The sequence below is a fragment of the Pteropus alecto genome, unplaced genomic scaffold (assembly GCF_000325575.1).
Source record: "Pteropus alecto unplaced genomic scaffold, ASM32557v1 scaffold313, whole genome shotgun sequence".
In the NCBI taxonomy this organism is placed as follows: domain Eukaryota; kingdom Metazoa; phylum Chordata; class Mammalia; order Chiroptera; family Pteropodidae; genus Pteropus; species Pteropus alecto.
Window position 1 is genome coordinate 712,672 of NW_006434832.1, and position 15,986 is coordinate 728,657.

Consider the following 15,986-nt stretch of genomic DNA (forward strand, 5'->3'; position numbering starts at 1 on the left):
GGTCTCTACAGTAAGCTATGTTAGTATGTTTAAATATAATTTCATTTATTAAAATGATTATATACAACTTTGAGAAACACTTACTGAGTAAAAAGTGGTACATCTATTTCCAAATCAAAGCTTCATTTTTGCAAATTTCTCCTAAAAATGACAGTCTTTAGCATAAAAACAATGATTACTTTTAGCATCATTTAGATATTTTTTCTTAGTAACTGTAACATGATATATACTATGTCTCAGAAACACTCACTGGAAACATCAAGCACATTAATTATTCCCTGTAGAGTTTCTACATTTTAAAAAAAAGAAAAGATTTCCTACTCAGAATTGAAGTTCTCCTGTATTACAAAAACTATATTCTTGCCATATAGCCTGTTTAGTGATATATAGAACCAGATTAATTTGATTTCCAAACACAGATGTTTTCTAAGGGCACAGAAGTTTAAATGTGACCTAAAGAAATCTCCATCTTTCCATCTTTCCAAAGTATCAGAACTGGCTTTCTAGGATAAAATAGTTCAATTTTAATCAGATAACCCAATATATTAATAAACAGGGACAGAGAAGGAGCAAGAAGGCTTTAGTAAAAGTGTTATGGAATCAGAATGTTAATTAAGCCTGGAAAGGATAGCTCATCCAAGAATGACATGATATACTCAAGACTTAGGTAGACGTAATAAAGGGAATTCAGGATGCACTTTCAATTGAAAAAGAAAAATAACATAAAGGAAATCATACTTTTACTCCAGATAAGACTGTTTGGGCTAAAAGTTATATCAACTCATTGAAGAAGGTTGTCTCATGCTAACCATTATGCTAAAAACAATTCATTTCTTAAATAAGAAAACCAAGTTAATATATACACATCCAGAGTAAAATAATCCAAAACATGAGACTTGGGGGAAAAGGAAAAAAATGTTAGGTCCCTAGTTAAAAACACATAGCTATATTATATAGGTAGCCATGTCTCAAAAAAATATGCAAGCTATTATAAAAAAACATTTGTGTTTTGCATTATTGTTCATTAGAAGCTTGTTCAATTTGTTTTTATCTATCATTACTCCTCAACAGTCAAGGAGAAGCAGGCATCGAACGTTTAAGGAGTTATATAGACTTAATGGTCTAAAGTTCATTTCAATTCTTAAGTTTGAAGAATGGAAAATATGTGAGTAAAAAATATTTGGGGGCGTTGTGTACATAGTAGCCAGTTCTGTGGTACTGCAATAATCCAATGCCTTCTTACAGTTATATTGTCTCTTACTGGTTAAGTTTTCTATAACAGCACTGTGAATTTTTTACTAGTTCAGGATCACTCTATAACCCTAAAAAGATTTTCCAGCTTCGTTTAAACTGCTCCTTTACTTTCCACGTTAACCCTCTCCCCCAAGTCACTTTTAATTATTTCCTTTCTACATATTTCTAGATAGTCTCTTAAGCTGAGTTACAAAATCTCAGTTCTTCAGTAAGCAGCTTCTCCTGTAAAATGGAGATACTAGCCTCACTTTCAGGATTGGCACCCAGATCAAAAGAGCTAACAGAAGATGCTTTATAAACTACAAATCACTTTATAGGATGTTGTTAAACTCTAATCCAGTCATCTCCTTAAGGCTTCAGAAAATTAAAAAAATCAATTTGTTTTACTTTCATTTCCAAATGTAGCATTTTCAAAAATACCTTAAAATGAAAGATATTCTAAAACAGAAGCTGTAATAAAGCCTAACAATTTACATAAAATTTGGTGATGATGAAGCAACTCTATTGACAGATGAAGAAAATTATTATCCAGAATCAATAACCAAAGTATTATCCAAAAATCTTTACCATATGACAGATGAAGAAAATTATTATCCAGAATCAATAACCAAAGTATTATCCAAAAATCTTTACCGTATATCATCACATTAACAAAATGAGTAACTACTGGATTTGAAAAGCAATGTTACTCAAATATTAAATCCAAGTCAAGAGAATGAATTTAAAGAAGCATAATTTTAGTAAGACCTCTCCAAATTAAACATACAGTACAAATCATCTAAGAAAATAAATTTATCCTAAGCAAAACAGAACAAATTTAAATACTGTTTAAATGTTTACTATTTTACTATTATTGTCACCTGGAGGAAGACAACATTACCTATGTATGCATACTAAACAGGAAGTATTAAGCTATGGTATGTCAAATTTGTAATAGATGAAGTCCAAGTAGAATGTCAGTAAATTCAGAAAGCAAGTAGACTGAAATAACTCAAAATCCCCCTTATTTCTTTTGGAGTCTCTGCTAAGAGCCCAGAGATCATCAACCCAAGAAATTTTCTTTTCCAGTTCTATAGTCTATGATTCCATAGAGCTTTAAACGTACTTCTGTCTCCTCTTAGTTCTTATTTATCCAATATCAGTTAACTAGTAAATTTTTATATTTTTAACTATTTCCACTTGATTGGACTATTTATTCTATTTACAAAAAAAATTACTATCACTATTCTATATTGCTCATTTTAAAAGTTTCTTCAACACTCCACTTTCTTGCCTAAGAAACCAGTTTCTACATAAGCCAGTTTCATTTTAATCATATAAATTAACCTAGGGCAAGAAGTCCATACGTAACAAAAAGGAAACAATGTAAATCAGGCTAAGGATAAAACTATAAAGAAAAATAAATAGTATTATACTTATTTCGGACCAAAAATGACTACACATTTTGGATGAGTAAAAGAACTAACCATCAATCCTACTTGCTATAATGAAGATAATTTTCTTAGAAACCTATTTTATTCATAAGGTCCAAAGCATATTATTTGAGGAGTTTGATCAAAATGTTAACTTCCTGAATCCCATTCCAGATCTGCTGAGTTGTGCTTGTTGGGAATCTACATTTTAAACAAGCATTCAAGGTGATTCTGCTGCTCACAAAAGGTTGAGAACCACAAGTCTAATAGAAAAAGCACTAGAGGTCAGAAGACTTGTGCTATAAAAATAGCTCCTATCCTAAGTGGTTTGATCATGGATAAACACTTAAGATTTTTCAATCTATTAAGTGGCATCATCTCCCACTCTTACCTATTGGAGTGGAAATGAGATGGTATACAGATATAAAACATATATATCTTCATGTTTAATTCCAAAAACAACACCCAAATCTTTTTAAAAATGTGGATGGGTATACTGAGGGTATAGCGAGGTCACACTGCTTAATAGCTGCAGAGCTTGAATTTAAACCCAGCCAAATTTCAAATGAGGCCACAAAGTAGTTACATGTGGGTCAAATATATGTTTTGTTTAGTTTATTTCAGATGTTTTGTTTATCCAAGATTTTAAATTTTGGGCCAACATTTATCAGAAAATGTCACAAGAAAAATCTGGATTTCTGGTTTCTTTTAAAAAGTTCAGAAGTTCTGACAATGCCTGAGACTGTATTCCTATATGGCAACAATGAGCAGGAGTTAACTCACACTACTTCCAAATGTCTCCCACTCAGGGGCTTCAACTGCATGTTACTAACTGGCCTCAACAGGTATCAGTGTTTGCAACTCCTACTCCAAAGTCTACGTTATTTGCTCCTTCCTTCTGAGCTTCCACTGGATTTTCTCTCTGTCATTTGCTAGCTATTTACTTTACAGGTTTGGGAAGGCTCAGTGAGAGACAAAAGACTGAATTTAAAACTAATAAATCATATATGTACATGAAAGAATATTATTTTGTTCTTTTCTAAATGTATAACCAATTTTTCAAATTTTGGTAGCTTTTTTTAATGAATAGTCTCTTTTTTAGCGTTTTTCTTTAATAAAACAGGTTTCTGGTAAAAACATTTTTTAAAGTTCTTAGGTTTACATCTGGTCCTACTTTAAAATATCAGTGCTTCTTATGGAAGAATGAGGAGGTTCCACGTGTCAACAAAGTTAGGCAGATGTGATGCAGTTGCTTGCTTCCTTATTTTTACAATCTGAGATTTCTCATTTATTATATCATTCAAGAAATAAACTGAAATTCTAAGTGTTTGATTTTCTATTAAGCCCCCACTGTATTTACCTTTAACTTCACAATTATATCATTAATACTGTATTACATTTATTTGTTACATTTGTCTTCCTATTAAACATGAGCCTCTGGAGGGCAGAGACTGTATCTTGTTCACTTGTTCATCCTTGAACTTTTAAGACTAGGTACAGATCTGGCACATTTTAAAGATTCAATATATGTATGCAGAATAAAAAAAATATGGAAAGTAACAAGAAGTACACGTAACTGCACAGCAATTATTATCATTTAGGAAATTATACAAAATTATTAAAAATGCCACAGGAGATAAAGAAAGTATAAGAAAAAATAAGGGAGGAAATTATAGTATGAGACAGAAGTTACATAATTTTCTTTTCCCCTGGAGACCAATTATCAACCACCACTAAAAATATGGCCAAGGTTCTTATCCCTCAATCTAGCCTCAAGTTTCTAGTGAATATATACAAACCTGTATTGATCATAGAGAATATGTATAACTTCAAGTGCCCTAAAGAAAAGATATCACATTCAGAGCTATCTCCAATTTTTTTGGCCAGAGTAACAACTGTATATTTCAATTCTGTAGTACTTGTATTTCTCACCACCACATCTTTCTAGGAAACAGAAGTGAGCCACCACAGAGTTTAGATCCATTACAGCATACTAATTAAAAGCATAGGTTTTGGCACCATTATTCTACCACTTATTTGTTATTAGATCTTGGGCAGAGTGTTGCTCAGCATTTTAACCTCCTCATCTGTAAAACAGGAATGGTACCTACCAGAAAAAGGATTTAAGTTAGATAATCCATATGCAAAAGCACTCAGTAAACACTAAATAAATGCTAGCTATTACAAAGGATTAACACTAAACCCAGTAAACAAGCGCTTGCTAGCTGGACCTTGCATAAGTGGTCTGTACACTGTGTTTCATAATTGTTCTATCGTTCTTCATATCTATACCTTTTCCATTTCCCTTTGCTATCATTCATATCCAGACAACTTTCTAAATGGTTTTCCATCTTCATTTTCAGACATACTTTGACTAGATTAGTTAACTCCTAGTTCAAATGTCCTGGTTGGTATAATTGAAAGAACAATAGATCACAAATCAGAGAATTTGAGATTGAGTTTCAGCACTACCATTAAGACATTTTGGAAACTTAAATCTAAATTTCTTCATCTGTAAAATGAATTTCAGATCAAATTATCTTTAGTATCTTGCTATAAAGTCTATACCTCTTCTCTGATCAAAAAGTGCCTTTGGCTTACAAAATAAAGTTCCAAATTGGAGCAGCCTTAAAGCCTTCTACATTCAGTATAGTAGTTAACATGGGTTTGGGTGTCAGAAAGACTGAGGTTTGAATTCTGATACTGTCATTTATTTACTGGCAACTTACTGAAATAAACTTCTCTAAACCTCAGTTTCTTCTTCTACAAAATGGGAATAACAGTAATTATCTCACAGACTCGTAAGAATTAAATATTTGTTATAACAGTTTTTTCCTTTTTATCTCCTAAAACAAATGGCAAACTTTGCAAAAGTAAAGGCGGTATCTTATAATGTTATGTATACTCTTTATTATGGTCTCTTGAACACAGTTAAGTGTTCAATAAATGTGCAAGTAATTCCATGTAATTCTTCACGACTGCCTCTTTTCAAGTAATCTACCTTGATAATGTCTAATCTGCTTTTATAACTGATTCACTCTTTTCTTAGTAAAAAAAAAAAAAAAGGCACTAGAATGATAAAACAGCCTTCTATATGTACTTGTTCTTTATCTTCATTTGAAAATTTTGCCACTTATTTTCTGGTTATTTTACCATGAATTTAACATACATTTAATATTTTCTGATGTATTCTTTAAATGTGACAATCTCTGTACTGAGAAACAAGTAGTCTATATAGCATCTAAGTTCACCCATTTCCCCTTTTCTTCTCCACCAATCCCCTTCCCTTTCTAGTCTAGCCAGAAAACCTGAACCTCTTATTTGAAGACTGCCAATTCCGACTAATTTTGTTTACTAACTAGGCTTCATCTCTTTTGTTTATATTAACTAAATTCCATTAAGAAGGTCAAAGGTTCTATAGAATCTGTATCTTACTAAATTTGATACATGAATTACTAAAATTATGCTTGCCTTAGGCAACTGTATAAAAACTGCAAGGCTCATTTAATTAGCAGGGAACAGAGGCCATTATAGGCTCCTTCGGCTAGACCAGCTCCAAGTGTAACTAAGCCTTTCTGATAATCCATACTTTTGTGGTTTGGGAGAGCCCCATGTCTGCTGTATTCCCAAACCTACTTTTATTTTCAGTTATCAGCTTTTCCTGCCAATTATAACTATAATGCCATTAATAAGATGCACATGATTTTACCTTTACTAAAATATGAAAGTCTTAGAATCAATGAATATGATAAGACTGTTTCCAATCTTTTACCACAATGATATAATGAATAACCTCAATCATACATTATTTTGTGCATTTCAAGAATAAGTTAAGGATAAATAATTAGAAACAGAATTGCTAGATTCAAAGATACATGCATTTTAATCTTTAATCCAAACTGTTCTCCATAGTGGTTTACCAATTTATATTCTCACTAGCTATGCTGTATCTCTTTCTCAGAATCTGACCAGGTTTTTTTTTTTTAACCTTTTCCAATTCAACAAATGAAAAATGGTATCTAGTAATTTAATATGCGTACTTCTGTTACGAGAAGGATTGAGAAGATTTCCATATGCTTAAAGGTTATTTGCATTACTTTTCTATAAACTGTTCATATCATTTCCCTTTTTCTATTCAGGTTGTCTTTCACATACTGATAAATACATAAAGAAAATTTTTTTGTAATGAGATGTTACAGATATTTCTCCCAGTTTGTTATTTATTTTTACTTTATTTATGCTGAAACAAAGTCAAATTTATCCTTTTTAAATGGCTTCTGGGTTTGGGGTTAACAGAAAAGTTTTCCTCATTCCAAGATGATTTTTAAAATAACTATATCCCATTGTTCATGTTAATAATTTTGATTTCACTTTTTACATTTAAATATTTTATTCATCTGGAATATATTTTAAGTATGATAGTGGAGATCCGACTTTTTTTTTCTGCATTGCTATTGAATTGTCCCAACACCACTATTTAGTGATTGAGGCTTCTTTTCGAAATTTTAAGTTCAGGCTTAGAAGTGGCATTAACTAATGCTCTCAAAATTAGGGGCTTAGGGATCCTAAAACTTAAATGCATATAGCATTAAAAGCACAGATCTGGGAGTCAAATATCTAGTGCATATTAGCTACTACTGGGTAGAGATATTAATTCCCATTTGTTGCTGAGAATAATTTAGTGATGTTAACTTGTCCCTTTACTTAAAGTAAGTGGCATAACCAAACTCAAACCCAAATTTTGTTACCAAATGCTGCTCACAATACCTTCATACCCTACACACCAAAGACTTTTACACAAAAATAAATGAGAATCCCTATTCTCAAGGAATTTAAAGCAATCTGTCAATTAAATATTCAGATTGATCACATACTTAATTCTAAGCACAGAAGAAATATGTAATATAAAAACATGGTCTCTGGTCTCAAGAAACTTTCATAGGTCTACGATAGTTAAAAAAGCAAGAATTTGGAGACTGGAAAATAATCTTGAAGGGCAGGAACAATGCTTTATCTACTTTGTCCATGGCTTATGATATTTACGGCCAGAACATATTATTAACTCAATAAACATTTGTTGGTTGTCTTATTGATTGAATCTTATAGACAGAGTGAGATATGAAATAGTATCAGACCCCATTCATTTTTCTCAGGGGCTAAACTTGTTTGTGACCAAAAAAATCAGCCAAATCATCAAGTAGCTCTTAGACAATATAACAAAGTACAAGCATCACTTCTGGGCTATACCTACTGACTGAATATATTTCACAGTAGATTTTTAGCTACATTCTATTCCTTTGCAAAGTTACCAGGTTATAAAACAATTTCAAGATCTGAATTCAGTCCACTACCACAAAATACAACTATCATTCATTATTGCTTTATTTCAAATTAAACATGTAGAAATAAGCAATTGCCCAAATTTCTCATCAACAGGCCTTTCTTTGTGTTGTTTCCTTCAGACAGCTTGTCAATATATCTTTTCTATAGGTCTTTTTTAAATACTAATAATCACTTATCTGTCACACATAATAAGTTCTTTTTTTTTAACTTCTGAAATATTTTAATAAATATTAAGGGAGAATGAAAGCTGATTAATAAGGAAAATTCAAGTACAAAAATGAAACCACCTTACAAAGGGCAATTTTATATCCTGCCACAAATAATTTCGTTCCAGAGTCAACATGCCCTGTTCCCCAATCTATCCAGTAACAAAGTTATCTGCACTATAGTCCCAAGAACTGGCACTTTGTAAAAACTTCTGCATTGGTCAAAATAATTTTAAACATTAACCAAAAAATCCCAAAGAGATCAGGTTTAAATGTTAAAGATGTTAAAGATCTAAAATCAAATAAAAAGGAGACCTGAAAGTTGACAATAAACTAGTAAAATACAAAGAACTCACAAAGTCATTAGCCTAGAAATGCAGTGACTAGTCTACAGTACTAAGGGGGGATTATTATGTTCACTAGAGCAACACGGCTTTCTTCAATGTGTTATTCAGAGCAAAGGTCTGTCATGAGTTACCTCGATATGCCATAAGAGTGACTATAGTTTTGGTCAAATCATGTGGGCATTACAGGAAGTTATGTAAGAAAAACCAGCACAATGCCTGTACACTGTTGAATCTAACACTAAAAAATAAAGAGCCATTTATAAGACAATTAAACTCAGCCCTTAACATTCTTTTTGAAGGATAAAGACACTGTACTAGCTTTTCAAAACAGATGGGCTTTGTACAATAACGTGAATTTAACACTACTTAACTGTACATTTAAAAATGGTTAAGATGGTAATTTTACATTGTGTTTCTTACCACAATTAAAAAGATAAAAAAGTTGGGCTTCAATTTTCCCTTGGATTTTAGATGAATAATGGATCTATGAGTTATTGAGTACTTATTATATACCTGTTACCATGGAAATGGAAATAAAATATGGATAAAATCTAATTCCTCTTTTCAAGGAGCTCAAAGTTCAAAGAGGACCACAAATTCTAAAGTATTCTTAAAATAAAATACTACTAATAATTTTCCGTCACTCCAAAATGTGAGTATCCTTTACCTTTCATTTGTTAAATTCGACCCTGTCTCTCTGCAGGTTCTAACTGTACTTTAAAGTCTCTGATGTTTACATCGAAAAATTCTGGGATGCAAGCAGATTTGCTAGCCCCTAAGAAATGCCTCAAAATTTCTACTCTCTTGTGTGCCTGAACTAAGAGAATAACAATTAACAATGCTCCCAGGCATCTCTGAATAGGAAAAGATGTTTCAAATATCAAGGAAAGATCAAATCCAGTCTTTGGACTTTCTTCTCAACAATCATCTCCATTCGGTTCAACTCAACACTTATAACTACACAAACCACTGGGGCAAAATCTATCAAGAAGTCATTTCTATTTCACTCCTGATTGCCCTCTCTCTTCTGGACTATTAAAAAAATCTATGGTCTATGCCATACAAATTGCTCTTCATTGTATTATTTATATTGTTTGCAATGAGTTCTTGTGCCACTGGGAAAACAAGTTTAATAGTAATCAAATCTATCTCCCTTACCAAGTAGGTTAATGCTTACTAGTAAATATTAATCTGAAAAAATTTATTAAGCATCTCATTCGTGTCACTACTAAATAGAATTTGTATAATTTTTAAAACAAAGGTTTTAAAGACCTTCTTCATGCTCTATCCTTATGTACTTTAACACACACTTGAATTAAGAATTCCATTCAAATTATGGGAATCCATTAACAAAATGCAAATAGTCAACAGTAGCACACCTCTCCCCAAAGATCTCTTTATACAATGAGACCCTCCATGACCAGATGCAGAAGTACAATGATTCCCATCATTTCTGAGGTAGTGTTCACATCTGGAAAGAAACAGGAGCTCTTGAATGTGAGGGAGCTGAAAAGTGAGTGGAGTTGGCTGGTTTCCAACTAGCAAGAACTCAGAAGCAGAAATATTAGTATTTTGTTTTTATCCAAAAGATTAGAGTAGTTAAAAGAAAAAAAAAAAAAAGTACAATGGAAACTTTAAGCCATACGAAATGGCTTCTCTGCTCAGAAAGCCACAAGAAATCTCTGCTTCCATTTTGTTTCATATGGGTTAATTTTTCTATTACTACAGGGATTCTGATTGCAGAGAAAAACAGCCAAGGCAATAACCAGCTTCAGGGAGAATTGGTGGTGATGGGGGCACAAAAATTAAACTCTGCTGTTGAATGGTTCTCTTTACAGTGGTCCCCAACCTTTCTGGGGACCAGAGACTGGTGCTCCTATGATAATCTAATGCCTGATGGCCTGAGGCGGAGCCGAGGCAGCGATGCTAGCACTGATGAACCGCTGCAAATACAGAGAAGCTTTGCTGCTGTGAGGCCTGGTCCTTAACAGGCCTCGGACAGACACCGGTCTGCCACACAGGGGTTGGGGAACCCTGCTTTATAATACTAAAGCCACAGTACAACATTGCTAAATGACACAAAGCATACACTGCTACTATGTATTTCTTTTACTTTGCCCACCCATCACTCCCACCACAAAAAATTTAAAATAGATTGAGCCATACATAACATGTTTGACCATAAAGTATTCATGACAGAGCAGCTTACTCTTACAAATTATTAGCTTAATAGTGAGTTAAAATACAGTTACAGGAAACATAGTCTATTCTAAGAGGGGAGAAAACAGGGGGGAAAAACCCAAACGCTTTTTTAAAATAGACGACAAATACATTAAGGCACATGCTCTGCATCAGAAACATTGTTTTCTTTCTTTCTTTCTTTCTTTTTGTACATTTAAAAAACTTACCTTGAAGAGATTTTCCCAATCCCTGGCCCAGCTTCCACCCATGTTTCTGGAGTAAGCGATGTCCAATATTATCCTGACAGACAGAACAGAGAGACAAACCAAAAATATTCCAATAATATATTCTTCCCTTCCTAGTGACATTTAAAAAGGTGATAAGCAAGAGATAATTCTACATATATGCATGCAAAAAAGGTGCTAATAGTAGGGTAAATGTGCCCAATAAAAGGGACACTAATGTAAAAGAAATGCTGGCTAGTATTTTATATGGAAAGAACATAGGGGGTAAGGGTCCTTTCTGATGGTGTGCTGGGCAACTTTTGTACATAACATTTTAAAATAAAGGAGAAAAAGGGGAAGGGGAAAGAGGGAAGAATACATTTATGAAGTTTAAAACTAACATTAAAAAAAGCATAGAATCAAGGTACTTATACAATCATATCCACCACCTAGACAGCACCGCTTTAAGATTTTTTTTAAAAGAAAATCTATGTTGTGTTTAGTTATTTTGTTTATGTGTCAGGCTTTCATGATACAAAGTAAGTTGTAAGTGTAAGACTGCCCCACCACTAGAAATGAAAACACAATCAGAGCAAAATCCAGGCTAGACTTGATTGGTTTTTATATATATATATAAAATATAAATATTTAACTAGCATGCAGCCAATATTAAACTGAAACAACAGTGAGGTTAGTAAAACAAGAAATTAAATTGATTAAACAGAAAAATAAAATGAGCTCAAGCACAGACTGAGTGATGCATTTCAACATGTAATCTAACAAAAATGCTAAAATGTTAGAATGAAACAGGCCTAGCAATAAGTTAACAGTAAAGAATCATTAGTGCATGTAGGGGGGAAAAAAACCAATATACATAATGTCTCATCTTCCTAGGATCACACTGGAAAAGGTATTTCGATGTAAATTGTATGAAAAGACACCAGAAACAACAATTAAATGTCAGCTTTTGTGTAAGAATTCCAGATCTTAGAAACTTCTGCAGACCTTTGTCCAATTCTCTGCTTTTTACAAATACTGTCCAGTACAGAGAAAAATCTAAAATATCCATTAGCTGTATCAGATAAAATGATGCTACTTATCCAAAAGATATTTAAAAATTATAAACATGAAGTGTTCTATATGTATTAAAATATAATTTATAGTATTAACCTGGTCTTATCATTTGAAAATAATCTCTTATTTCCTGAAATCAATTTATAAATATAGCTAACAAAACCATAAATCTTTGTATTACAATCAAACATCTCATAATAAACTGCTTTTTTTCTCTTGTAGTTCCATGTCAATGATAGAATACTCTTTGGAGTTATAGAAGAAAAGAAAAAAAGTATTTTACTATTATCTTTTTCTGACAGTAAATTAGAAGAGGAAGATTAAGCCTCCCCAATGCCGTGTTTTAAAAAAAGACAATTTCCTTTTACACCTTTATTACAGCATGCAAACTGAAAAACTGGGCTGAGCAGCTGATTATTTCATTGATGGGAGGGGTGGGATCAGATACTTTTTTAAAAACAAAAAGGAGGCAGAAGATAATAAATTTGTTTCTAAAACAAAAGACATTACTGTTCTAAACATACATATATGAAATCATTATGGTGCATAAAAGGTCACTAGAAATTATTTTTTTGCTAGGAATTGAAAGGATTAAAAAATGCTATGGTTATGTATAACCCCAGTTGATAACTTCCATATTATTAAACATCACAAACACTTAATCCAACACTGCTGCCTCTTCCCTTCTCTCTCTGTAAATAAACGCTCAGTAAAAGCATCCCCTTAACCAGTACTGAGTGCCTAAGTATTTACAAATAATCTTACTGTAAAATAAATAAAGTGTCTTAATACAGATGTTAGCAGAAAATGAAAAGGTAAAGAGGCTTTTATTATACTACTATGAAAATAAACTTACCTGTTCATAAAATCCTTATTTTATATAACTCCTACCACTGAATAACTATGGAAAGGACAAAGATAGCAGAATGACTCTAAGATTATGCAGCTGATTCCATCATTGTTTAAGCTTTCAATGGACTGTTACAACTATACCTGACGCAGAGATTTAGGGCATTAAACCACGCTGACAAAAATTGCTGCCCCCCCTTTTTTTCTTTAAAAAAAACTTAATCTTTGGCCAAGTGGAGATGAGACATTATGCTGACTGTATTATATTATGAATGCACTAAAATAAACAGACAGATGAAGCAGTATGCTATTTCCAAAAGCAGTGCAAGTGGAGTGAAAGCATTTCCATACGAACCTGGCTTTAAAAACTGGGCTGTCAAAAGAACAGTTAAATGTAACACAAAGTAAGAAACTGTCCATTCACTAATGGTCTTTTTTTTTTTTTTTGTCTTGTTTTCAATTCACTGCTTGCAATTAATGTATTTATTAAAGAGTGAAAGCATAAGTAAATTCACGAGTCAAGACCAGCTGAGAGGTTCAAGAGCAGCGTGTTGTGACTGACAACAGTGAAAGGAAAAGCAAATGTTAAAGGGAAAGGGAGAAAAAGAAAAATTTAGGGTTATACACATTAGCACCACTTTTACAAAACCACTCAAGATGGCTGTCACCTTCTCAAAAAAGCTACTGATACAAAATGGCAGTGGCATTTCTCTTCTAAAACTTTAGATGAAAACTGTTCTTTAATTAAATCTGCTTTCCCAAGTATGAACAGGGAATGAAATGTCAGGAATTATATTAACATGCCACTCTATGTCCTTGTGACTATAACAAAAGCAACAGAATAGACATATCCCAGAACCTCTTCCCTTCACCAATCTCTTAAATTAAGTGAATGACTAATATAGAAAATCTGGACCTTTCCTATCATTTCCAGACTACCTGCTTTTGGAGGAAAAAAGGCAGCTCTGAGACTGCAGAAAGGGCTAGTATTCAGTATGGTCCCTCTTCCTACCAAAAAAAGAAAAAAAGTTTATAAACGCTTTTCAAAAATCTGATAGGTTTAAGGATGATGGGTAACACAAGGAAGGCACACCAAAATACCTTAAAACAAAGTAACAAAGCAGACTTGTCTACCTCTGAAATGACCAAAATATTCATTGAACTTTCACTGTGGGAGAACAAGGGACTCAATGGCCATCCTGTGAAAATAATGAATCTCTCCCTAATTAGGGTTGTGATTTTGCCAATTATTCTCATGGATGTTATTTATAACAGTAAACTAGAGTAAGCAATTTATAGCCCAAATAGGTAATCTACACATAACAAGGGCAACGAGCACTAAATTTACTTCTAAAATAGTAACAATTAACTATTTCAGTCACTATAATAGTATCTAAAAAATCTTTCAGTTTATTTTTAAATAAAATATATAATTTTGGGTTTAATTATAATCTCATAGAGACAAAAGTAAATAGAAAAATTTTTTTTAACAGTTTAGTTTATGCCTAACAAAGGGGTATGACAGCCTAATAGGCTGTTTATAATTTAAGTGCACATAAAGAACTGCAGAGATATGCTAATTTTAAAATAATAAAGCAACTGAACTTTGCCCAAAGAAGGCAGGCAAAAAGCTAGTTTTCCACATGATTTATAAGGAGTTCCCGTGCTTAAGACTCCAAAATGGTAGCAGCGTGGCATTTTCTTTGGTTAGGCATGAACTTCTTAATTCTGGCTAAATCAAGAAGCTAAACTAAATCCAAACTTTTTTATTTTTTTTACCTAGATTATCTAAAAATGGCTTTTACTTATTTTTCTATTTCTAAACTTAAATGTATAATTAAAATGCTACATTTTTATCCTTTGTTCTCCTCTATTTGTGTGTGGGATATGCTGAAAACACAGTATCAGCGCAAAAACGAACAAACAAACAAAAAAACCCACAAAACACCATTATAAACTATTTCAATCACTTCTCAACATTTCTATTTATTAAATGTCAAGTAGAAAACCTTCCCAGGAAATTTTCTCTGCTTCATAAAAGCTGTATAATATTCACAGTAATGTCATTTTGACAACAGCACCACCAATCTGCATAATGGGAGTCTGCCAAAACAAAGATAAAAACTTATTGTATGGGGCTCATTCAAAGTTTTTACAGCAGGAAACAGAATATCAATCATGTCTCAAGAGAAAACTAATACTACAATTATATCAATGACTGGATGAATATTAATTCCACATTGAATTTTCTTTTAGTTGATTGACAGCCACATTCAATTTATACCATTTAGCCCATAGTCAACAGTGACAAAAATGGTTAAGTCTCTTGAGTGGATTGTAAGCTTTGCTGATTGTGTATTAAAGATTCTATAAGCAAAAACCAAATGCTACTAAAGTGAACCCATGCAAACAAGTTGTAAAAATTCCCCAAACAAAAAATCTATAGCTTACTAAAGATGACACAATGAGGACTAGAGAGAAAAGCCATATAGTAATGCTACACCATTCAGCTCCAAGAAGCACATTATTTATAGTGCAGTACACATATGGTCACTGCTAAATGTCAAATCAGCAGTCTTACAGAGTTACACTTTAGAACTAGTGGAGTCCACAGATCTCAACAGATATGTACAGGACAAAACCCAATTACACATATACTTCCAAATCCCTAGATGAGCAAAGTAAACATCAACAACTGGAGTTTGAAAACTACATTAATTTTAAAACCCACTTAGTCAACCTAACAACTATAAAGATTGAATGTTAATCAGTCAGGTGGAATAAAGACCAACTAACGGTTGATGGGTAGTTTTAGTTCTAACTGCAACAATGACAACATATTTTAAGTTTATGATCCAGGCATTTTGCCTTATATCTTATAATCACTCTCACATCTGCTGTCTCATCTTCTTTCTAGGGTAGAGGTCATAAAGAACCATATATCCTTAATCACACCAACTGATTCTTGGAACTATTCTGGAATCCTAGACTGTACAGGACAGTCTATCTAAGGCTTTAGTTTGTTTTATTTGTTTTCTAAATATTATATCTTTAAGTATATGGATATCATAAATATCATAGCTGGAACCTAAAACT

At 32.6% G+C, this 15,986-nt stretch overlaps 1 protein-coding gene across 4 annotated transcripts in view; it reads right to left on the minus strand.

Annotated features, from left to right (window-relative positions):
* GPATCH8 (G-patch domain containing 8) overlaps window positions 1-15,986 on the minus strand; it is a 71,917-nt gene that overhangs the window by 33,183 nt on the left and 22,748 nt on the right. For 3 of the 4 annotated variants that reach the window (XM_015588029.2, XM_025045583.1, XM_015588030.2), the window contains exons 3-4: window positions 13,246-13,263; window positions 10,971-11,043 (exon numbers count right to left, since the gene is read on the minus strand). Coding sequence is in view for 1 of the 4 variants with exons in the window: in XM_006910131.3 (XP_006910193.1) it covers window positions 10,971-11,043 (73 nt within the window). In the remaining 3 variants the exon portion in view is untranslated. The remainder of the gene's footprint in view (window positions 1-10,970; window positions 11,044-13,245; window positions 13,264-15,986) is intronic. The other variant, XM_006910131.3, reaches the window with a different exon arrangement.